Raw genomic sequence first — 25,974 nt, forward strand, 5'->3', positions numbered from 1 at the left:
AAAAATATTTGCCAGCATGAATAATTTTCTAACCAGTCCACAAAATGTTTTCTATCTTTTTTTTTTTAATGAAAAAAGAGCTTATTCAATAAAAGATATCAGTAACTAACCAGAAGCCCAAAGGGCTTATTGTAGCTGGGTTTATTTTTAATGTGCATTAAAAAATATATTCGATTTTTGTTGTGCCAAGGACTAGTGTCACTTTTCCTGTGTAAGAGAGAATTTGTAGGCCTTGTTCTTTGTTCAGTGTGAGAAGATTTGAGAGTAGATTAGGACGATGGAACACTCTTCCCTTGGCACCGCGCTTTATGGCCACATTCTCTCTGCAGCTTAGAGGATGACTCTGAAGAGACCCTCCTCCTGTCTGTCGTAGCTGAAGGGACACCAGAGGGATGAGACTGTAACAGGTTTCTTTCTCACCTTTTGGGCTAATATGACTTCAGTTACTCTCTTACTGAAAACTGTTAACCCAGGTGTAGCCCCAGGGAATGACCTCCTCTTTGCTGCAGAATGTCTTGGAGACACAGAGAGGGACAGAATATACCCTGCCCACTTCCTGAGTCTTAAATCCTTGCCAAGAAGGTGAGGAAGATGATATATTTTTTCTCATTTATTTTTTTTAAAGACTCTCTAAAAACTATATTACGTGTAATTTGTGCAATATAAATTAAAAAGATCCTAAAATTCTAGAAACAACACTTTTTCTTTTTGACACAGATTTCCTTTCAGTTTTTGAAAGTTAGACTCTGATAGGAAGATATATTTTACTTTTTACTTTTAGTGTTTGGTTTGGGGAGTTATATCTTGATAGCAGTGGGAATTTGTGTTTTTTAAAAAACTTATTGCTTAAATTATTTTTATGATTCATTAATAAGATTATATGTTATAAAGCCTGTACTGTGGTCTTAGATACAAGTTTAGCTTTCAGTAAATTTAGAGGCCATATTAAGTTTTTAGTATCTAAAAAGATATGTCAGTGTTTTAACTTTTCTTCCTTTTCCAATGTTTGATTAATGGGTGTAGTATGTATTTGTAGACAGTACCAATATAATCTATAAGTGAAAGTAATTTGCGGAGTGCTTCAGTTCCATCAGTTGGGCACCAGGAGTTTGGAGTTCACTGCTCGGGATGGTGTGAGTCTTGGAAGAACATTTTCGGCTTCTTATTTATTCCTCCTTAGTGTGGCAGAGGTTTCTGAGAGCAGCAGTGTTAGAAAATGACACCTGTTCACCCTGGGTGTCTATAGTGTCATTACACTGCTCTACCGACATGCTAAGAAATCCTAAATCTCCCCCAAAAACGTACTTTGTGAGGGACTTTCACTCCTTTCATAAATTCTCTAGGTCAACATCCAATACATAATGAGCGGCAAATGCAAACCACAAGTAAAATTTTAATTTTTTAGTAGCCACGTGCATAAAAGTAAAAAGAAATAGGTGATGTTAATTTTAATGATACACTTTATTCAACCCAACATATTCAAAATATTTTCATTTTAACATGTCATTAATAAAAACCATTATGAAATATTCTTTTTTCATACTGCCTTTGAAGTTTTGTGTGTATTTTACATTTTAGCACATCTCACTTAGAAGTAGTGACATTTTAAGTGCTTAGTAGAAACATGTGTCCAGTGGCCACCATACCAGACAGTGCAGTTCTAGATGCTTAGATGGTAGATGTATTTAAGGCTCGTATTTTAATTCTGTAGGAGAATCATTCATTGTTGTTAAACAAAACTAATCTCCTTAACTCAAAATGTCAAATATTAATATTGCATTTCAGGTACAAATACAGGCATTTATGAACAGTACTTTTGGAAAAATTTTGTCTTCTCAGCAGGCTCTTCAGCTGCTTCAAAGGTATTTATAATGCATTAAGCAGTATAGTTTCTGGGTGGGATAACTTTATATCTGAAAATAACAATTTCAAAAAATTTTTGGAAATCTCTCCTATGTAAACTTTAAAACTTATAAACAGTAATCTTCCAATTATCATTAAATAGACTGGTGAAAATGGAAATATAGTATGATATTTTTCATTTTCATTTTCATTTTTCATTGCATGTTTTTGTAGTGGAAAGTCTTTCAATAAGGAAATGATTTCACATTTTCCCCCAGCTATGTAATATGTTAAGGTTAATTTCATAAGTGTTATTGGAAAGGGAACAAATAATGTTTAATTCTGCATACTGAAAGGACTTCTAACAGTGAAATTATCTAAGAATAGTAGGTCCCCAAACTTTCTGTTTTCCCTCCTGAGTGCTTCTGCAGCTTCCTTTCCTTCTAGTCCTGACAACGGTCCTCCCCTAAATGGCAGGAAAGCCTGGATTAGAAGGATGGGCTGGACCAGAAGCCGTTTTCTTGCAGCTCAGGGAGGACTCACTACCCATGTCAGGGACCATTTTGAAATTCTCCCCTGAGAGCCAGTGGATCTGGGTTTGGGTCTGACTTTGGGTTTGGGTCTGACTTTCCCATCTCTCTAATGCTGGATCATACCTGTGAAACCTTACCTCATGAGACCATCATAAGAGTTGAAACAGACATAAAATGATTTTGATGAGTGACAGTACTGTACACACAGATGGCAGTACCATTTTCTTGGCAATGTCTCTGTCTCTGTCTCTCTCTTTTTACCTATGGTATGCTGGTGTCAACTCATTTTATTATCAGAAAGTTATGGTTCTAGTACTTCCTATGCATAACTTAGTCTCTTAGTGGAAGTGACATTTGGCTGACAAAATCATTATATCATTATGCCTATTTGGGATGACGTGAGCAGTAATATTGGCAGAGGGACAGTCATTGAGCTCCCCTCCATCTTTGCTAAGCCAGCTCCCCACTCATCTTTTTAATCTCAGTTCAGATGTCACTTTTTTTTTTTTTTTTTTTTTTTTTTGTGGTACGCGGGCCTCTCACTGCTGTGGCCTCTCCCGTTGCGGAGCACAGGCTCCGGACGCGCAGGCCCAATGGCCATGGCTCACGGGCCCAGCCACTCCACGGCATGTGGGATCTTCCCGGACTGGGGCACGAACCCGTGTCCCCTGCATCAGCAGGCGGACTCCCAACCACTGCGCCACCAGGGAAGCCCCAGATGTCACTTTTTCAGGGAAGTCTTTCTTGACTTCCCAGACTTGGCTGGGTTCCCCTGTTACATGCATTTCTGGCACGCTTGTAATTTAAATAATTATTTATGTCACTCCTGACCGATCTCTGCCTTTTCCATAAGGTACTCATTGGCTCCAAGAGAGCTGGAACCACACCTGTCTTGTCCATCACTGTAACCTAGGGCAATGCATGAGGCCTGGTGTGAATATTTGTCAAATGAGTGAATGGATTTTTAGGATTGCAACAATTCTTAAGTGTGTTTCTCATTTATTTTTAAATTTTTCACCCTCAATTGCTTTTAGATTCCAAAAACTGGACATTCCCTGTCTTCAATTAGAAATAAACCACACCATTGAGCTTATTCTTCAGTATTATGTGGCTGAACTTGAAGCTACTAAGAAGGCAAGTATCATGTTTATAAATAGAATGGTACTTCAGTACAAAAAGAAAAAATATTCTGGAAGTATTTGCCATCATTATCTTGTGCCAAGCTTATCAGACAAATCCTCTCACTGCTGAGTATCCTTTTTTTTTTTTTTTTTTGTGGTACGTGGGCCTCTCACTGTTGTGGCCTCTCCCGTTGCGGAGCACAGGCTCCGGACACGCAGGCTCAGTGGCCATGGCTCACGGGCCCAGTCGCTCCACGGCATGTGGGATCTTCCCGGACCGGGGCACGAACCCGTGTCCCCTGCATCGGCAGGCGGACTCTCAACCACTGCGCCACCAGGGAAGCCCTGCTGAGCATCTTTGATGCTCCTCTCTCTATGGGAGAAGGTGGTGACAGTGTGTGTCCCTGGACAGCCAGATCACACCCCTTTGCTCTTAAGAACTGTCTTTTTATGACAGCATTCATGTATGCATGGGAAAGCCCGTTTAAGTTAATATTTTTGGGTATCAAAATATGGGCTCTGGAGAATATTATGACAGATATAATGTAGCTGTGTGCTCCTGCTTTATTTTTTTATTTTTTTTTTAAGATAAGCAGTGATTTATTAGAGCGTCCCTCGTGGCACAGTGGTTAAGAATCCGCCTGCCAGTGCAGGGTACATGGGTTCGAGCCCTGGTCCGGGAAGATCCCACATGCCACGGACCACGCATGCAACTAAGCCTGTGTGCCACAACTACTGAGCCTGTGCTCTAGAGCCTGTGAGCCACAACTACTGAACCCACGTGCCACAACTACTGAAGCCCGCGCGCCTAGAGCCTGTGCTCCATAGCAAGAGAAGCCACTGCAATGAGAAGCCCGCGCACCACAACGAAGAGTAGCCCCCGCTCACCGCCACTAGAGAAAGCCCGTGCGCAGCAACAAAGACCCAACACAGCCAAAGATAAAATAAATAAATTTATAAAAAATAAAAGAAGTGATTTATTAGAATAGGACGCTTGTGAGGCTTACAAGTGGGCGGGCCAGAGGGTGCCGCACACAGAGAACTTAGTGGGCAACAGTTTTATGATTAAAGGAAAAGTTGGGAGGGGGAGAAGACCACCTCCTTCCTCATTTAAAAAAAAATTTCACTTAAAAATTTTTTTTATATTGGGGTATAGTTGATTTACAATGTTGTATTAGTTTCAGGTGTATAGCAAAGTGAAAGTTATACATATACATATATCCACTCTTTTTTTTTCTTGATTCTCTTCCCATATAGGCCACTACAGAGTACTGAGTAGAGTTCCCTGTGCTATACAGCATGTTCTTATTAGTTATGTATTTTATGTATAGTAGCGTGTATATGTCAACCCCAAGCTCCAGCTTTTGACTACATCCTTAAAATTGGGGATAAAAGGCAGAAAAAAAGTATACATGTAATGGGAAGTAAGGGTTAAGAGAGAATTAAGTGTCGTATATTGTAATCATCATAGTTTTTGAGCCTCAGGTTGATATCTCTGGAGTGCATTTACGTATTTATTGACTACCTCTTGTGTATAAAACATGTGAATAATGGTAAAACATCAATACAAATACAGCTGTATATATTTTTGTCTTTTCCATTGTATTGAATTTCAAACATTAATGCCAGACCTTTAATTACAGCTTTATCATTCTCAAAAAGATGACCCACCTCTTGCTCGCAACATGCCCCCTATAGCAGGAAAGATCCTTTGGGTGAGGCAGCTCTATCACCGGATAAGTGAGCCCATCAACTATTTTTTTGTAAGCCAATAGTTAAATTTACAGTATGTGGATCATGGTGGTTTTTAATACAAGAAATATATTTTAACCTGTAACATTTGTGTCCTGTAAAGTAGCTAGAGCTAATTCTTTTACTTGGCAAAGGAAATTTAGTTTACAAATATGCTTGAGAGAGACTTAGCCAATTCTTTCCTGTTTGGTAGATAATCCCATTTAATTATAGTTAATCTCTAAGGGGATGAATCTTAAAAATTTATGACGCTTAATAAACAGGCCACTCTATTGTAAAATAATTGTTTTGAAAATAATAGAACACAGACCTAGTACTGAAACTTACTTCTATGTGTGGACGGATAGGTCACTGATATACATTAGTGAGGGTTAGGATGCACTCAGTATATTCCTGTGTATTGGACTGAGACCAAGAGCAAAGTATAATAGAGTACATTCATCCTCTGTGTCCTTAAAACTATTAGATTTCTGAAAAACACCAGGATAGTCTTAAGCCTTGTTGGCATTCTGAAATTGCCAGTTTGTCTTCTCCCTTTTTTTTTGTTGTTGTTGTTGTTTTCTGTTTGTTTTGCTTTTTTTGCTTTGTTTTTTAAAAAGACAGAGTAGCAAAGCAGAGTTGGTTTGCCTGGTGTTATGTCTTAGGCCTAAACATGGAACAAAATAGCTACAAAACAACAGTCCTGCAAATAATTTTATTATTTAAGCATTATCAAATATTAAGTTTTTGTTGTTTCCGTTTGGCTGCTATCACTTATTTTATTGTTCTCAATATTAAAAAAAAATTAAAATGGTGACCTTAGACAAGAGGCCAGGATGGGGACTCAATTGTTTATTGACTTTATAGTGACAGAGCAGAGATTGTCCTGTTTTTGATAATGTGTGAATCAAAACAAAAAAATGTTCAATTTCTTCATAAAGAAATTTGGTTTCTGTTCTTTGATATGCATTTACTTTTTTTTTTTTTTTAATTTGGAGAGGAGGGAGGGAGGGAGGGAGAGGGAGGGAGGGAGGGAATCTATACTTACTTTTTTTTTTTGGTGCTGGAATTTAGGAATTTGCCCTGATATTCACAGTTCAAGGAAGATCAGTTCATTGTATCTTGCCCAGAAAAGTGGGGAGGGAACAGAGGATTGGAGGTGGAGACTTTCAGTGCCTGGGACCGGCTGTAGGCCTAGAGACCTCTCTTTTTAAATCCTTTATTTCCTTTTCCAGTTTCCCCTTTCTACTGATCAGGTTTCCCTACTTCCATCTGTAGCTTGTCTGGCCTTCCTCTCTCTAATTTTTGTCTGAGGTAAAATCTAAATGGGGTAGTATCATTATTTGATGTCATTTAAAATGTAAATAGCTTTACGGTTTGGGTAAGAAAACTATCAGCAGACTTTTAAAAATAAATCTTTGTTTTTCCCTTAAAAAACAGAAAAACTCGGAAATTTTGTCAACTGCGGAAGGCAAAGCTGTCATTCATCAGTATAATAAAATTTCCTACGTTCTGGTGGAATTTGAGGTGGTCTATCATACAGCCTGGATCAAAGAGATCTCGCAGTTACAGTATGGTGTGTGTAAGACTGCAGTGACACTACAGAGCGAGTGTTAGGAGATTTTGAATGAGTTTGTGGTTCTGGAGAATTTTTACATCTTTTTATATAACTGTATGATGGTTAAATTTAGATTTGGGGAGGATACAATTATTTATTTCTTTACAGTTAATAATATTCTGATTTTATAAGCAGAAATTTTCATGAGCTTAAAGTTGATATACTAAGGTTATGACTTTCTCCTGAAGAACAGTATTTAAAAGTAAATAACAAGACTCCTTATTGATATTTCTCCATATATTTGGGAAGGTTTTATATCCAGTTTTATCATGCTATAGATTCAAATCACAGTCCTAATCAGAGGAGAAGGAATTGCAGCTTGCTCATCTTCCTCCCTTTCTCCCTCTCTCTCCTTTCCTCCCTTCCTTCCTTCCTCCCTCCCTTCCTTTTCTCCCCTCCTCTCTTCTTCCCTCCCTCCCTTTCTTTCTCTTCCTGTAACTGAATTTAACTTCAGTTCTGATCTCCATTAAATTAAGAGTATTAGGGCTGTGTTCAAGTACCTCTGAGGGGTGCCAAGGTGTTGGGAAGAGTTAAGTGTGAGGGGCGGGGGTGGATGGCTTTAAGCCATCATCCATTTCTGCTGGCATCACCTGAGATGTTGTTGTTATTGTGTGGGCTCAGTTGGTCAATTCAGGTTTCTGCTTTGTCTCATATTTAGCTTAATCTCTTATTCGTAACCTTGGTGGAACCCTGACTGTGTCCCCTGGTAGGAAAGTTTCTCCCTCCCACACCAGGATCTCCACTTCAGCAGAGCACAGAATTGCAGGCATAGGAAGCACAAATAAGGAGGTCGGGTCACTGGGAGTGATGGTGAGAGGGGCCACTCATAGTTCTGACTCTTGGTTCCAGACCCATGTACTTCAGCTGTTGGGGACACAGCACTATATACAGGCCATTGATTCACTGCATGATTGCATCCTGGAGGACAGGGCTTCAACCCTGCAGGATGTCTTCCCAACTGGCACCTTAGTTAAGCCTTAAATACACCACTTCTATCAGACGAGCTGTTTCGGGGTAATGCACATGGTAGGGCCCTATGGATCCTAATGAAAACCTGCTAATGGAGCAACGGTCTCAAAGGAGCATTAAAAGAAGGTTATAATTCACCTTATAGAAGAGAGCAAAGAGCATTTTTAGCAATTGAAATATGAAGCATGTACTGTTTTGCTTCTACAATACTATGCACTTTTCTAAATTGTTTTTGTCTTGCTGATTTTTTCTCATATCTGCACACATTCCATGAAAAATTCAACAATCCCCTGATCTATAAGGCCCTTCTTTATTCTTCCTGGCCGATAATAATGTCTTCCTCCTCCAGAGGCCCCCCCGCACTTTATCATGACATTTGTTGCTTTATAGATCTGTCTTATCTCCCCTACACATTCCAGGAATACTCTCTCTGTCTGTTTCATCTTTGTGTCCTTTCAATAACAGTCATAGTTAACATTTATATAATATTTATCATATGCCAGGCTGTGTCTAAGCACTTTACATATACAACCTCCTTTGATTCTCATGGCAACCCTCTGAGGAATTATTATTATCCTCATTTTACAGATGAGGAAACTGAGGTACTGAGAAGTTAAGCAACTTGCCCAAGATCACAGAGCTAGGAAGTGGCAGGGCCAGGATTCAAACATGCCTTTCATGTGAACACAGGCTAGTGGAAATGAATTGCTCTGGAAAGCTTCCTGTTGTTAATATTGATGTAACTATACTTAACCATATAGAAACTTGGAATAATAATTGGAGAACTAGTATTGGCCTCCTTTTGATTTGCTGTATAAAGTTTCTTTAATGATGATTCACATAGAATGTTCACTCAGTCCTGGCAGACTTCCTGGCTGTCATTTTTTTTTTTTTGAAGATAATGGGGATAGGAATTTATTAATTAATTTATTTACTTTTGCTGTGTTGGGTCTTCGTTTCTGTGCGAGGGCTTTCTCTAGTTGCGGTGAGTGGGGGCCACTCTTCATTGCAGTGCGCGGGCCTCTCACTATCGTGGCCTCTCTTGTTGTGGAGCACAGGCTCCAGACGCGCAGGCTCAGTAGTTGTGGCTCACGGGCCTAGTTGCTCCGCGGCATGTGGGGTCCTCCCAGACCAGGGCTCGAACCCGTGTCCCCTGCATTAGCAGGCAGATTCTCAACCACTGCGCCACCAGGGAAGCCCTGGCTGTCATTATTATTAGTGGTCTTGCTGACCATTTTGTCCTGTCAAGGAAGCTCAGAACTGTCTTGAGGAACACAAATTTCATTACTGGAATGTCCCAACGTTATTTTGGAATTTACTTGGGAGGATAAATGATTTCTAGCCAAATTTTAAAAAGATTCCAAACGAATTAGGTAAAGTTTTTAGTTGAAATCTTCATGAAACCAGCATCATTAAGAATCATATCAAGACTAATTTTATTTGTTGAGTAAAAGTCAAACTTCAAAGGGATATACAGTCTATTTTGCTTTACTAGAAATTTGATGTGGCCATAGTCTGTGAAGTAATGTGAGGCTTGGAAGATACATGTCAAATTCTCATGTTATCAGTGTTTGTTAATATAAAATGCAACTCAGGCTGACACATACTAGTCTATAAGTGTGTTATTATTATGCCTCTAGAAGTAATTCATGTTAGGATAACAAATGATCTAAGACTATTCAGCATGAGCCATTTGGGATTATGTATTTCAATTCTCAATAAAAAACATGTCTGAAAGTGCCTATTTATATGAATGATGTTCATGTAGTAACTCAGATGTAGGCTAAAAAATATCTTCCTCTACATTCTAGGAGTTCACAACTCAATGGTGTTTAATAAATATTTCTTACTGATATTGAGCCTAGTTATCGATTTAAGTCAGATAAACCTCCTTAAAGAAGCCACTTTGGAGTTAGGTGTAGAAAAGGGTTTGAAATCTATGAAGTGTGTCATATTTTGTAGTTGGGCGCATCTTCCAGTTCTCTCTCCCAGAGGTTAAATCACAATCCATAAAAATAAACTGACATTGTATTACAGCCCTTTTAGACCCACTTAGAAAAGTATCACAGTTCATAGCACAAAGGCTAACCATTCTTGGTCCATTTTTACCTCTCTGGATCTGATTTTATAGTTTGCAGATACTCTGCATTTGTTTATCTAAGTTTTGAGCATTGACTGTGTATCAGATACTGTGCCTTAGCACCTGGGATATCCAAAACTATTCTTCTATTCTTAAGAAGTCAGTAGTTCAATGGTGAAGACAGGCATGTAAACAGGGCTGGAAGCAGAAATCTAGAATAACAGAAATCTAGAATAAGTTATGTCAATAATTGTTTATTTGTAGCTTTGCAAGCCACACTTTTTGTGCGACATCCAGAAACAGGGAAGTTGCTGGTTAATTTTGATCCCAAAATTTTGGAAGTTGTTCGGGAAAGTAAATGCATGATAAAAATGAAGCTGGATGTACCAGAACAGGCAAAGAGATTGCTACAATTGGAAAGTAAATTGAAAGGAGATAAATTGTACTTGCAGGTAAGATGGATTCTATTTTCTAGTTATTCTGAAAGAGGTTTTTTTTTTTTTGTATTTTTTTTTAAAGAAAAAGATACCTTTGCAGTTGTGCTAACACAGCATTGGGGAGAAATTTGTTATTATGTTGATTCTTTTAATTTTTTCGGCTTCATTGAGGGTTAATTGACAAATAAAATTGTAAGATAATTAAAGTGTACATTGTGATGATTTGATATACATATATATTGTGAAAGGATTCCTTCCATCTAGTCAGTTAACTAACACATCATCACTATATATATGTTGGTGAGAACATTTAAGTTCTACTCTCTTAGCAGATTCCAATTGTATGATAACAGTGTTATCAACTAGTCACCATGTTATACATTAGATTCTCATATCTTATTTGTCTTATAGCTGAAAGTTTGTACCTTTTTACTAATACCTCCCTATTTCCCCTACCCCTGACAACTACTTTTCTACTCTGTGTTGGATTTTTTAGATTCCACATATAAGTGATATTATACAGTTTGTCTTCCTCTGTCTGACTTATTTCACTTAGCACAATGCCCTCAAGGCCCATCCATGTTGTCACAAATGGCAGGATGTCCTTCTTTCTCATGGTTGAATAATATTCCAGTGTGTATATATCACCTCTTTATCCCTTCATCCATTGATGGATGGTTGTTTCCATATTTTGGCTATTGTGAATAATGCTGCAATGAACATTGGAGTGCATATATATTTTCAAATTAGTATTTTTATATTCTTTGGATAAAATTCCAGACGTGGAATTGCTGGATCAAATGGTAGTTCTACTTTAGTTTTTTGAGGAACCTCCATACTGTTTTCCATAATGATTGCACCAGTTTACATTCCCACCAACAGTGCCTGAGGGTTCCTTACTCTCCACATCCTCACCAGCATTTGTTATTTGTTATCTTTTTTTGATAATAGCTATTCTGATAGTTGTGAGGTGGTATCTCACTATGGTTTTGATTTGCATTTCCCTGGTGATTAATGAAGGTGAACAATTTTTAATGTTCCTATTGGCCATTTTTATGTCTTCTTCAGAAAAATATCTATTCAGTTCCTTTGCCCATGTTTTAACTGGATTGTTTGCTATTGAGTTTTGTGAGTTCTTTATGTATGTTGGATATTAACCCCTTATCACATATATGATTTGTAAGTATTTTACCATAGGTTGTCTTTTCATTTAGTTGACAAAAACAAAATGAGGAAGTTTTTTAGTTTGATGTAGTCTCACTTATTTATTTTTGCTTTTGCTACTCGTGCTTTTGGTGTTAAATCCAAAAAAATCATGGCCAAGACTGATGTCAAGAAGTTTACCCCCTATGTTTACTTCTAGGAGTTTTATGGTTTCGGGTCTTAAATTTAAGTCTTTAATCCATTTTGAGTTTATTTTTGTGTACAGTATAAGATAGTGGTCCAGTTTTATTCTTTTGCATGTGGCTGTCCAGTTTTCCCAATACCATTTAGTGAAGAGATTGTCCTTTCACCACTGAATATTTTTGACTTCTTAGTATACTCTAGGTTGTTTGTAAATGAATTGACCATATATGCCTGGGTTTATTTCTGGGCTCTATTCTGTTCCATTGTCAATTCTTGATAGCATTAAAATACTGACATGCAAACAAAAGGGAAGGAAGTGAAAGGATTATCAGAAATCAGATTTAGACTTCTGGATAACAACAATGATGAATAGTGAGTTTAAAAAATTCTTAATATTATAATTTTATAGATTAAGTGCATTATATTTTATAATATGTTTAATGATACTAGTAAGATATAAATTAATGAAGTAGGATGACTGTAAAATGACATGAGTGGAAAATGATTTTCAACATTGTGGTATAAAATGGAGCAACAACAAAAAAGATCAGAGTATTAGAATAGAGATTCTCAAAACCATTTTTTAAAAATAGCAAGCTTATTGAGATATAATTCACATAACATACAATTTATCCATTTTAAGTGTACAATTTAATGGTGTTAGTATATTCACACACTTGCACAATCATCATCAATTTTAGAACATTTTCATCATTCCCAAAAGAAGCCCCATATCCGTTAGCAGTCACTCCCCATGTTCCCCCCACTCTTTCTACATCTTCCCCTGACAACCACTAATCTACTTACTATCTCTATGGATTTGCCTATTCTGGGCATTTCATACAAATGGAATCATTCAATATGTGGTGTTTTGTGATTCGCTTCTTTAACCTAGCACAATATTTTCAAAGTTCATTCATATTGTTCCATGGATCCGTACCTCATTCTTTTTTATGGCTAAATAATATTCCATTGTGTGGTTATACCACATTTTAGGCATCCGTTCATCTGTTGATGGACATCTGGGTTGTTTTCACTTTTTTGCATTATGAGTTATGCTGCTGTGAACATTTGTATACAAGCTTTTGGGTGGACATATGTTTTCATTCTCTTAGGAATATAAACAAGGAGTGAAATTGCTGGGTTTCATTAACTTTGTAACTCTATGTTTAACATTTTGAATAACTGACACACTCTGTTTTCCAAAAAGGCTGCATGCATTATTTTATATGTGCACCGGCAGTGGATGATGGTTCCACTTTCTCCACATCCTTGCCAACACTTCTTACTGTCTGTCTTTTTCATTTAAACATCATTTGGATGTGAAATGGTATTTCCGTGTGGTTTTGATTTGCATTTCTTCATGGCTGTTGATGTTCAGGATGTTTTCATGTGCATATTGGCCATTTGTAGGTCTTTGGCGGAGTGTCTATTCGAATCGCTACCCCTTTAAAAATTGAGTTATTTGTCTTTTTTATTATTGAGTTGTGAAAATTCATTATACATTCAAATCCTTTATCAGATATATGATTTGCAGATATTTTCTTCTGTTCTGTGGGTTTTTTTATTTCTTTTTTTTATAAACCAAGCAAATCAAGAATGGTTTGCTTTTTAAAAATATTTATTTATTTATTTGGTTACACTGGGTCTTAGTTGCAGCAGGTGGGCTCCTTAGTTGCGGCTCCAGGGCTCCTTAGTTGCAGCTCACTGGCTCCTTAGTTGCAGCTTGCCAGCTTCTTAGCTGTGGTATGCAGACTCCTTAGTTGTGGCATGCAAACTCTTAGTTGCGGCCTACATGTGGGATCTAGTTCTCTGACCAGGGATCAAACCCAGGCCCCCTGCATTGGGAGCGCAGAGTCTTATCCACTGTGCTACCAGGGAAGCCCCCTCTTTTCATTTTCTTCATAGTATCCTTTGAAGCACAAACATTTTAAAATTTGATGAAGTCCAATTTATCTACTTTATCTTTTGTCCCTTGTGACTTTAGTATCATTTCTAAGAAATCATTGCTGAATCCAAGGTCAAAAAGATGTATGCATATGCTTTGTTCTAGGAATTTAATAGTTTTAGCTCTTACCAAAATATTATATACATATATATACACACACATATACATATATTTAAAAACCTGGACTTCCCTGGTGGCGTAGTGGTTAAGAATCCGCCTGCCAATGCAGGGGACATGGGTTCGATCTCTGGTCCAGGAAGATCCCACATGCTGTGGAGCAACTAAGCCCATGCGCCATAACTACTGAGCCTGCTCTCTAGAGCCTGCAAGCCACAACTACTGAAACCCGCACACCTAGAGCCCATGCTCCGCAACAAGAGAAGCCACCGCAATGAGAAGCCTGTGCACCATAACGAAGAGTAGCCCCCGCTCACCACAGCTAGAGAAAGCCCACGTGCAGCAAGGAAGACTCAATGCAGCCAGTAAATAAATAAATAAATGTTCCTTTAAAAAACCTCAGAGGAACGTTGGCATTGTGAAAACTTGGCTTCAGTATCAAAAGCCCTAGGTTTTCGTACTGGTTAGTTGCGACTTTACATGACTGAATGTCAAAGTACTGTTTATAAATTGAGGTTAATATCACATGCATTGAATCTTACAGGATTTTAGTTAGTATTGAATAATATTATGAAAGTCAAAGTCCTTTGCCAAGTGTCAAGTGTAAATAAAAGTTCAACTACAAGTAAGAGAAAAGGAGGAAAGGAATTAATAACTTTGAAACTATTAAGTAAACATTGCAACAGTTTAATATTATTAATTTGGGGAAGAATTAACTTGAAACCACATCTCCCATCACAGTGCAATAAGTTACAAAATGGTAAAAAAAATTGATCATCATGGTTCATCTGTAAAAAATATCTAAAAGAAAATAGAATAGCTTTGTGTGTACATTTATTCTGATTCAAGAAAGCAAGTGTGGCATCAGTGATAAGTATGCTGTAATATGTCAGAAGACAGGGAACAGAAAGGGTGATAATGTGTAATGACAGACATAATGAAAAAATAATTGTCCAAACCATTTAAAATGGCATAAATCTAGAAAGACAAATAGTAATTATGAAAAATGTAAATCTAGGAATCTCCAATGACTTACTGTTTAAAGGGGATGCTCAGGTAATTTACAGGTGAGGAAAAAGTACAGCAAATTAGTATAAATAGTCAGCCTCCATCTTTCAGGGCTATGAGGAAACAGGTAAAATGAAACCTTCTGAGTATGAATCAAAATATGACTATTGCTTTAAAATAAAGTAAAACATGCCATTTTGACTTTTAACAGGGTCTTCTGCAGTATTATGATGAGTTATGTCAGCAAGTGCCTCCTGTGTTTGTCAATCTGATGACCCCTAAAGTGAAAAAGGTTGGTAATATTGAAGGTTTATATTGACTTCCCTGTCATTTAAAATTTGATTCCAGTTCTATAGATAATAGATTTTAGAACATCTATTCTTGCCAAAACCCTCTTTCTACTTCAACTTTATAGCTCTATTTTCCCTACAGGATGATTTCTTGTCTTAAGTTTTGTTGCCTTTGAAAAACAAATCTAAATAATGAGCACTTTCTAAGAATCCATGATTGCTTTATGGACAGCCAAAGATGATTAAAAACAAAATGTCACCTTTACTAGGTATAATGGAGGGGAAATAGAATTAAGGAAATACAGCCTATAATATTTCCAGGTAATAAAAGGCAGCCTTTTTTTTTTCTTTGCGGTACGCGGGCCTCTCACTGTTGTGGCCTCTCCCGTTGCGGAGCACAGGCTCCGGACGCACAGGCTCAGCGGCCATGGCTCACGGGCCCAGCCGCTCCGCAGCATGTGGGATCTTCCTGGACAGGGGCACGAACCCGTGTCCCCTGCATCGGCAGGCGGACTCTCAACCACTGCACCACCAGGGAAGCCCAGGCAGCCTTTTTAATAAATGCAGATGCTCCTTTTTAATAATGGAAACTGTTTTTCTCTTTTTCTAGGTGGAATCTGTGTTGAGACAAGGGCTCACAATATTGACATGGTCATCTTTAACACTAGAAAGCTTTTTTCAAGAAGTTGACTCAGTTTTGGATATGTTCAATCAACTCTTAAAGAAGGTATGATGGATACATTTTTTAAAACTACATACATTAATACTCAGGCTGTAAGTAATGGTTTGATTATCTATGAAAGCTCTTTAAAGGGTGTGACTTTTAACTAAAAGAACATCCATTATGTTAAAAAAAAAGCTTTATTTTTCTTTATCTGATTTGGGGCCTTTTCATTTAGGGTTGCCTCGTTCTTGTCCCCAAATTATCTTGCCTTTAATATGTTAAAATGATGGTTCAACACCACAGCGTAGTTTAGAAAATGGAATAGTTGTAGACTGTGGAAGATGGCAGGATGGAGTGCTTACATTTTAAGGTATCTAATGTTAATTAGATGAAGTAGTCATCCAGTTGGAGACTGTCTATTGATTTCTGATATGTTTGCTACATGAAACATGCATATCTTTTTAGATGTGCTAGTCTGTCTGTGGTGGCAGCATAGTGTTATAGACAAAACCCAGAGGCTTGGGAGTCAGATAAACCGAGGTAGGATTCTTTGACTTTCACCAGCTGTGTGTTCCTCCCTGGGTTACTTGACTTATCTGAGCCTTGGTTTCTCTAGCTGTAAAACTGGGATAGGACTGAAGGACATAACGCATATGAGGTTATGGCACATGTTGCTGCTCAATTAAACTTCAGTTCCATGTCAAGCACAGATGTACTCCTAAAATGCCCACCAAATTTTGCTTGGCTAAGGATGCAAGTTTCCAGATATAGCCCTCTAAATCAATTTATAACTCAAGGGCATTTTGGATGAAAGAGGATTTTTCTTCTATGTGTGTTTTCTCATTGGTAGATCAATGACTTGTGTGAAATGCATATTGATACAGTTCTAAAGGAGATAGCCCAAACAGTGTTAATTTCCCTGCCAGAAAGCGGTGCTACCAAAGTAGAAGATATGTTGACACTCAATGAGGTATGCATTTATATATTATATTTTATTCATAGAAATATTGGCTCATAAACCTAAAATGTGAATTTGCAATCTAAAAGTAGAAATCTCTGTCCGTGGCATTTAGACATTCTGGGGGCTTTTGGGACATCCTCAGCTCCAAAGACTTATAAGGTATGAACAGCTCAAGCCCAGGGTCACACCTTAGACATTATCTTAAAAATGTCCTCAGCCTCATGCTGGAGTCCCCTTGGGTCCTGTCAGTGCTCACTGCTCTTCTTCCTCTGTGCATGTTCCCAGGGCAATATCATCTACACTCATGGTTTTAACTACCACATCCTTTCCCCTTAAGTCATCCATACACCTGGGTGTCATCCAGCCTCCTTTCCTCACTTCCATCCCCAAACCCAGTCAGTCTTTTAGGGCTTAGCCAGGTTTTGCCTCTTACTAAGATTCTGCTTGAATTGCCTCTTCTTTTCCATACCTACTACCCTTTTCTTAGGTCACGCTTTTATTTATTTATTTTTTGAGCAGAGAAAGGTTTATCGCAAGGGCCATGCAAGGAGAACGTGTAGCTCATGCTCAAAAAGCCTGAACTCCAGATCAGGCTTTTAATGCTCATTTGAGTTTAGCATGTGATGTTGTGATCTAACTGGTTTCTCTGCCCCCATATTTGGCCCCATCATATCCATCATCCTCCACCTTGCCACCAAAGCTGATGGTGGAAACTCTCCAGCTTAAATCCTTCAATGGCAGTGGCACCCACCTAACCTCCTCAGCATCACATTATAGTGATCTTATTTGATTACCTATTTATCCTCCATTGGCTCAAAAGCACAAAGACAGGAACCCTGTCTAATCATTTTTGAGACCTGGCACATAACACAGTCTTTCTCAAAAGCACTTATTTTATGTTTTGTTCAAAACATAAAGTGAAGGCATTTTTCTTTTTTGCCTGCCTTGTGCTTCAGCTACACCCATGTTGCTGGTTTGGGTCACCTTGCTAATGTCCTTTTCAAGACAACCAAGGATGGCTCCATCTCAAGGGATCTAACCTGACCCATGGGAAACAGGTGCCTTTGTCTGTCTTTCTATGGATGTGCAGCTTCTTCTTCCCAGGACACCTTTCTGTGCCTTTTGGGCAGCCAGCCAGCCTCTTGTTTCAGGACTACTTAGGCATGGGGAAGCCCCTCTATTCCCAGATTGTAGAGGTCATGGATCAAGGTCTCTGAGTAGCTCTTTTGAAATTCCCTTCACTTATTTCTACCAAATCTCTATCAATGATCAAACTTCCCTTCTATAACCTCAAGGTGGGCAATGTGCTGAGGGTTACCTCCCCTGCTACCTTTGGATAAACTGCCTTTTTCATAATGTGTAAGATCTTAAAAGCATTTGTTCTCAGCATTGGGGCCTTGTCTGTAACGGAGACGGCACTAAGTGACCAATTTTAACATCCTGTGTTCAGAGTATGCAAGTTTACAATGATTATATCTTCCTGGCCATTTTTCTCTTTTATCATTGTTAAGCTTTTTATCCTTAAAGTCTATTTTGTTTGCTATCAGTGTAGTTACACCAGCTGTTTTTGGTTATTATTATCCAGATATATCTTCCTGTATTCTGTTATTTTCAACCTTTCTGGGTTCTCCTATTTTAGGTTTTCTTTTGTAAAGAACATTTAGCTGGATTTTGCTTTTAATCTACTCTGAAAAATCTGTTTTTGAAAAATTGGTAATTTTAGTCTATTCACATTTATCCTATCAGTATATTTGGATATACTTCTACTCTCTACCCTCTTACTTTGAATTTTCTATTTACCCAAATTTACTTATCTGTTTCTTGAAGTTACTTTTTCAAATGTATGTGGTCTTTTATATAATCTTCTTCCTTTCTCTTTTTTAAATTCTACTTCTTCATTTAGATATTTAAAGTATATTTTACAGTCCCATTATCTGAAGAAATTGGAGGTCTAATTCTGCTCTTTGCTGTCTCTGTCAAATCTTGCTCAGGATGCCTTGTGTCTTCATGTTTTTAATATTTTGGATTGTGAGCTAATTTGCACATGTCTGTTTAGTTGAGAGCCTGTCTCTTTTTATTTGCTCCTGTGTGGTACCTAGGAGTTTTACCAACTCAGTCGATAGTTTGAGTTAGTTTCTCAGACGATAGAATTTCCAAAACTCCAAGGTAGTATAGATATAATCTCAAGTGCTAAAACTGTGTGAGGTGAGCTAGTGGTTGTAAATTTCCAAGGGAGACGTTGTCTGTCTACCCCAGAGCCTCAACCAAGATTGCTAACTGTGCTTGAGACCGCAGCCCTTGATTTGCCTGGGGACATGTGGGGGGAGGGGAAGGGTTCCAACCTCCTACCCTTGTGAAAGGATCTAAGGCCTCAGGTGGTTTTTTGGTTATGGGAAAAAAAACTACAAAAGTTGTAGCTTCAGCTTACTTTTCATTTTAGGCCTATGTCTATTTTTTTTTTTTGAGATATAATGTGTATACAGCAGATTGCACAAATCTTAAGTGCACTATTCTGTGAATGTTTACATATGACACACCGTAGTAACCTTCTCCAAGAGCAAGATATATTTTTTAAAGATTTATTTATTATTAATTTATTTATTTTTGGCTGCATCAGGTCTTAGTTGTGGCACACAGGATCTTCGTTGAGGCATACAGTGCACAGGCTTCTCTCTAGTTGTGGCATGTGGGTTTTCTCTTCTCTAGTTGAGGCGCACGAGCTCAGTAGTTGTGGTGCATGGGCTTAGTTGCCCCATGGTATGTGGGATCCTAGTTCCCTAACCAGGGTTCGAATCTGTGTTCCCTGCATTGTAAGGCGGATTCTTTACCACTGGACCACCAGGGAAGTCCCAATCCAAGAGCAACATATTGAACATTTCTTCACTGCAAATGATTCCCTCCTGCTCCATTCCAGGCAACAAACATCCTCTACCCCAAAGTAATCACCATTTTGGCTTCTGTCACTGTATATTAGCTTTACCTGTTTTTGAACTTCACATAAGTGGAATCATGCAGCATATATTCTTTTTTTTCAAAGTTTTTTGTTTTTGATGTGGACCATTTTTAAAGCCTTTATTGAATTTGTTGTAATATTGCTTCTATTTTATGTTTTGGTTTTTTGCCCACGAGGCATGTGGGATCTTAGCTTCCCTGACCAGTGATCGAACTCACACCCCTTGCACGGGAAGGCAAAGTCTTTACTACGGGACAGCCAGGGAAGTCCCACACATATTCTTTATGTCTGGCTTATTTTGCTCAGGGTCTGTGAGATTCATCTGTGTAGCTGTGTGCAATAGTGGGTTCTTTCATTCTCATTCATTGCTGACTAGTATTTAAATTTCTGAGTTTATTTCAATTTATGTATCTGTTCTACTGTTGAAGGCATTTGGATAGTTCATAGCTCTTAATTATACACTGAGCATTCTTGTACATGGTTTTTTTTTGTGTGAACCTAAGCACCTATTTTGGTGGATATATTCCCATCAGTGAAATGGCTGGGTCATAGTCATAGATCATGAATATATTTAACTTTCATAGAAACTTTCTTTTTAGAGTTGATGTGTTTGAATTAGGAACCAAACAGGTTCACACACTGCAATTGATTCATATACCTCTTAAGTTTCTTTTTATCCTCTCCCCTTTCTTTGCTTGTACCTTTTGTATTGCAGTAAAATATACATAACACAAAATTTATAATTTTAACCATTTTTTTAGTGTACAGTTCAGTGGCATTAAGTACATTCATAGTGTTCTGTAACCATTACCACCATCTGCTTCTAGAACTTTTTATTATCATCTACGCAGGAGCTCTGTACCTATTAAACAATAATTTCCCATTTCCCTCCCCTCCACCCCAGACTGTGGTAACCTCTATTCTACTTTCTATCTTTATGAATTTGCCTATTCTATGTATGTCATGTAAGTGAAATCATACAACATTGTCCTTTTGTATCTGCCTTATTTCACTTAGCACAAGGTTAATCCATGTTGGAACATGTATCAGAATTTGATTCCTTTTTAGAGCTGGATAATATTCCATTGTATAGATATGCCACATTGTGTTTATCCATTCATCTGTTGGTAGACATTTGGGTTAGTTATTGTGAATTAAGCTAGTATGAGCACTAGTATATAATTATCTGAGTCCCTACTTTCAATTCTTTTGGATATATACTCAGAGTGGAATTACTGGATCACATGGTAATTCTACGTTTAGCTTTTGAGAAATCACCAGATACTTTTCCACGGTGGCCATACCATTTTACCTTCCCACCAGCAATGCACAACAAGGGTTCCAATTTCTCCACCTGCTTGTTGACAGTTGTTATTTTCCATTTTAAAAAATTAAAGCATTTTTCATAATAATCTGAATGGGTATGAAGTCTCATTGTGGTTTTTTTTTTTTTTTTTGCGATACACAGGCCTCTCACTGTTGTGGCCTCTCCCGTTGCGGAGCACAGGCTCCAGACGCGCAGGCTCAGCGGCCATGGCTCACGGGCCCAGCCGCTCCGCGGCATGTGGGATCTTCCCAGACCGGGGTACAAACCCGTGTCCCCTGAATCGGCAGGCGGACTCTCAACCACTGCGCCACCAGGGAAGCCCTCATTGTGGTTTTGATTTGCCTTTTCCTAATGACTACTGATGCTGTGCATCTTTTCATGTTTTTATTGGCCATTTGTATATTTCTCTGGGGAAATGTCTATTCAAGTTTTTTGGGTTTTTTTTTGCCACCTTCCTTCTTTTTATGCTCTTCATTTGTTGAAGAAATGGGATCATTTGTCCTATAGAATTTTCCATGTTCTAAATCTTGCTGATCATATCCTAGTAGTATGATTTAACATATTCTTCTATCCCCTGAGTTTCCTGTATATTGTAATTAGCTCTGGAGGATTGATTCAGTTCAGGTTCAGTTACTTTCCCTTTTCCTGACTGAGTAGTTCACAGGTGACACTGTGTACTTCCTATTGCATCACATCAGGAGGCACATTTTATCAGGCTGTTTCCCTTTTCTTGATATTAAGATTAATTAGTGGGCTGAGGTGCAGTCAGCTTTATCCATTATTATAAAGTTTCCCACCAACCTTTCACCTGAAGAGTTTAGCAGCCTTTGATTATTATTGCCTAGAGCCATTATTGTTGCCTAGAGATTGCAAAATGTTGATTTTCTAATTTTAGCATTTATGGATAAAATATTTCTATAAAGAAGAAATTTCCCTCATTATCTGGTTGGTTACTGTGAAATAATGTTTGTACAGAAAGGTCAACTTCAATGCTTCAGTTTTCCTTTTATATACCAGTTTTCAAAATAATGAGTTGGCTCACTAGCAACTTCTAAAATACCCATTGCAGTTTAAATTATTTAAAGATCGTTATGAATATATGGATTATTATATATTTGAGGGATTCAGTCTATTGCAGTCATTCTTTTTTATGTTTAAATTTTCTCATCTTTGTCCAGTGGAATACTACAGGCTGGCTTCTATGTTTTTGATATGACTCCAGTAGTCTTTGAAAGCTTTCTTGCTTCCTGGAACCGTAGGAAATCTTAGGCTTATCTTGCACATTTCCTGCCCCAGATCTGGGATTACTAATTTTTCTAGTCAGCCCTCATTCCTTTCAGTGTTACTTGTGGAAAATAGTATTTGGAGATCACAACCTAGGTGCTAGGAAAGGCACTCACTGTTAACTTTTAACTATTCTTATAGTATTATTTCTGCATCTCTAACTAATATACTTGGGGTACTATTTCTTGAGTTGGCAAATAGAGTCTGACCTATTTCCTGGGCTCCATGTTATTCTAGGAGGGAGAGCCCTTCAAATGCTGTGTGGGTCTTTTTTCACCAATTGAAATTTTCCAGAAAAGTCTCCCGTTTCCTGCCTGGGGATGAGGGGTAATTTCCTCCTTGTCATTTTCTTCTCACTCATTCTAGAATCTGACTGTATATACTTCATACCAGATCTTACTTATAAACGGACAGCATATGAAGGAGTAGAGAAATTTCTACATTGGTTTCCTTCATTTTGTCCCCTTTATAATGAAAATCATTTCTATTAGTATGTGCACATAACTGTTCTGACACTATCCACTGCTCAGTGGGGTGAAATTCACACTACCAAAGAAAATTTACTTTGAACATACGAACAAAAAACTTTCATGTGCATAGAAAAAGAAATAAATCACACAAATGAGGCAAATTAGGATAGATTAAAGGTGACTGAGTGTGAATGTGGTGGTTACATTGATGGCACAAGTCAAAACACAGGAAGTGGAACTTTGAAGAGCACCTTTGTCAATCAGTATGCCCCAGTCACTTGCCCTAGAGGGATCTAAGATCTAGTAACACATGAGCTGCCTTCCCACGAGCCTATCACTAGGTGGACCATTACAGTGAAGACAGAATAACATATGTAATGACAAAGCAAGTTGGATAACACTTTGGGCAGAAATCAGTTTTGGAAACATGCTATATATAACGCTAATTTTGGGGGACACATTTAGTTTGCACTAACCAGTGGTTTCAGACAATACTGGGAATCAGGGCTATTTGCGGTAATGACAAGTCCTCCTTATCTTGGAGCACCTAATTGTGGTTGTAGGACAGATTATGTTAATTATTAAAAAGCTACCTTGTGTTAGCTTCAAATCTGTCCTACTCTATGATGCTGGGGATGGGACTCTGCCAATTACATTTATCCTTGGCCAGCTGGCTCCCTTTTAGGCTTTGCAGAGGGGGTGATAGGAGGCTGGACAAGAGAGAATGGGCTTGCTCTTTCCTGTTTTGCCTCTTGTTGTGGACACCTTTACATGAGCTATAGCTCTTCACCCTGGCAGTGGCTGTTAGTTCTAGGCCCTAGCTTTTTCCAGCCTTTCCGGAATCAGCCTTGTGTGCCTCTCAGATGTACCAGCTTCAGGAGGTCCCTCTCTGAGCTTCTGAGCCAGCAGCGCTAGCCAGGCACCTCCCTCACTTCCCAGTTCCAGGTTCCAATAACTGCACCCTCCTCCGTGGGCTCCCCCGCACCCTGGAACGGGCACTGCTTCCTGCGGTTACTGTCCCTCTGTGACCTCTGTGTCCCTTTTTGCCTTTTTGGTCCTTTAATAGCTGTTTAACCAATTTTTTATATTAAATTTTCTCATTCTGTCTGTTAAAATAGCTGGTGTGGCATCTGTTTTCCTTATTGGACCCTGATTAACATACCTGTATATTGGTAGATATACAAATGGAATAGAAAATTCAGGGAAATATTACGATCCAAGTTATGATAGGAAAACACCGGGAAATACATGAAAAGGTATTAAAAATTATATCAGCAAAATCACCCTGGCTCCATGGAGACAGAAAGTAGATTAGTGGTTGCCAGGGTGGTGGAGATGGGGGAGTGGGGAGTGACTAATGGGTATGGGGATTCTTTTGGGGTGATGAAAATGTTCTGGAATTAGATAGCAGTGATGGGTTGCCCAGCTCTGTGAAGATACTAAAAACCAATGAATTGTGCACTTTACAAGGGTATATCTGTGTTATATGAATTATATCTCAATTTTTAAAAATAGGAACACCCCCCTCCCCACCCATAAAATCAGTTTGGCTGCCTTCCGGTCCATCCCCGGCCCACTCCTCGGCGTTGCAGTCTGTTCTTCACTGACTTGTAGGAATGGTCTTATTAATCTTCAATGACTAGTTAGCCTTCCCAAGAAGAGATGCTTTACTTTGTGTGGCCCCAGCTGGTAGTGACACCATATAGAGGCAGTTTTTGCAGTCTGTTGTGCCATGGCATTATTTTGCCACTTGTTAAACAAAAGAGGATGGCTGGGCCACTGGGTCACCAACTGAGACAGGAAATTTCTTTGCAGTGGAATGTGTACATCTAAGTTTCTTACTCCTGGCTTTTATGGCATTGTGAGTTGTCATGGTTATCTGAGATGATCTAATTCACCAAGGACCAAATGTGAGTTCTTTTTTTTTTTTTTTTTTTTTTTGCGGTACATGGGCCTCTCACTGCTGCGGCCTCTCCCACCGCGGAGCACAGGCTCCGGACGCACAGGCTCAGCGGCCATGGCTCACGGGCCCAGCCGCTCCGCGACATGTGGGATCTTCCAGGACCGGGGCATGAACCCGTGTCCCCTGCATCGGCAGGCAGACTCCCAACCACCACGCCACCAGGGAAGCCCGAATGTGAGTTCTTTGATCAGGGTTCAGGTACTAGGATGGAGCTGGGAATATTGTGTATGGGACAGTGCCAGTGAAGATCCCAGCAAGGTGAGACACCTCAGGAGTTGCAAGAGAGAGAGTCATCAGCACTGCTGGGGCTGAAGGTACCAAAAAAGGAAACAGTGCTTTCAGAATCCAGTAAAAGTGGGAACCATATGGGAGGGCTCATCCCGTAGGAGCTGAGTTTGTGAAGAGACACAGCCTCTACCAGAGATGCAGCCCTACCATCCTCTACCAAGGAGGGAGTGAGAATTACCCGCCCTACAGCTCTCTTTTCTTCTGCTAGTGCTTCCCATTGGGTCAAGCCCAACTGGAAGTCAGAGAATAAGGGAGCCCCAGGAGGCAGCTTCCCTCTGCACAGAGCAGGGCAGAGAAGAGCTGAGAATGGGTTGCAGGGGGCAAACGGAGAATAACCAGCACCTGGAGTGCCTGGCAAGATGGCCTTGACAGAGTTGCAGGGATTATTTATAGTTTTCTGAATTAAAGTCATATAAATAGCTGCACAGCCAGAGCTCTTGGTACATTGCTGACTGCTTCTGCATCCAACTCTTTCCTTCTGATTCCATGGAGAAAGTTCCCAGCTCTTTTCAAATTTGAGGTTCTCCACACACAGGCTCTAGATTCCATGCCTTTTTGCCTTCTTGGCAACCTTACTCCACCAGTCTTTCTTCCTCTTCTAGGTCTTCAGCTTTGTCCTCTCTACGGGACCCCTCCCACCAGTAGTCTAATATACTCTCCCCTTTTCTTTGCCAACAAACAAAAACATTTTCATATCTTCTTCATTTCTTATTCACAACTAAACTTCTCCAAATGCTCACACATGCTGCTTTCACTTTCCCATCTCTCATTTCCCTCCTCCATTTCCTCCCCCAGTTCCTGCTTCAAATTATTTCTGGTACTAGCTATTATTTTGACAACTTTATTGAGATATAATTCACATACCATATAATTCACCCATTTAAATTGCACAATTCAGTGGTTTTAGTATACTCACAGAGTTGTGCAGCTATCACCACAGTCAATTTTAGAACTGTTCATCACCCCCAAAGAAATACCATACTCATTAGCAGTCATTACCAATTTCCTCTCAACCCTCCTAGC

At 38.9% G+C, this 25,974-nt stretch overlaps 1 protein-coding gene across 1 annotated transcript in view; it reads left to right on the plus strand.

Moving 5' to 3' along the window:
• DNAH8 (dynein axonemal heavy chain 8) overlaps positions 1-25,974 on the plus strand; it is a 328,140-nt gene that overhangs the window by 52,662 nt on the left and 249,504 nt on the right. Inside the window, exons 14-21 of the mRNA XM_082637824.1 lie at positions 1,786-1,862; positions 3,410-3,509; positions 5,140-5,259; positions 6,668-6,803; positions 10,159-10,346; positions 14,963-15,043; positions 15,652-15,768; positions 16,556-16,675. Of these exons, the coding sequence (XP_082493950.1) occupies positions 1,786-1,862; positions 3,410-3,509; positions 5,140-5,259; positions 6,668-6,803; positions 10,159-10,346; positions 14,963-15,043; positions 15,652-15,768; positions 16,556-16,675 (939 nt within the window). The remainder of the gene's footprint in view (positions 1-1,785; positions 1,863-3,409; positions 3,510-5,139; positions 5,260-6,667; positions 6,804-10,158; positions 10,347-14,962; positions 15,044-15,651; positions 15,769-16,555; positions 16,676-25,974) is intronic.

Source organism: Mesoplodon mirus (genome assembly GCF_964341445.2).
Source record: "Mesoplodon mirus genome assembly, chromosome: 12".
In the NCBI taxonomy this organism is placed as follows: Eukaryota; Metazoa; Chordata; class Mammalia; order Artiodactyla; family Ziphiidae; genus Mesoplodon; species Mesoplodon mirus.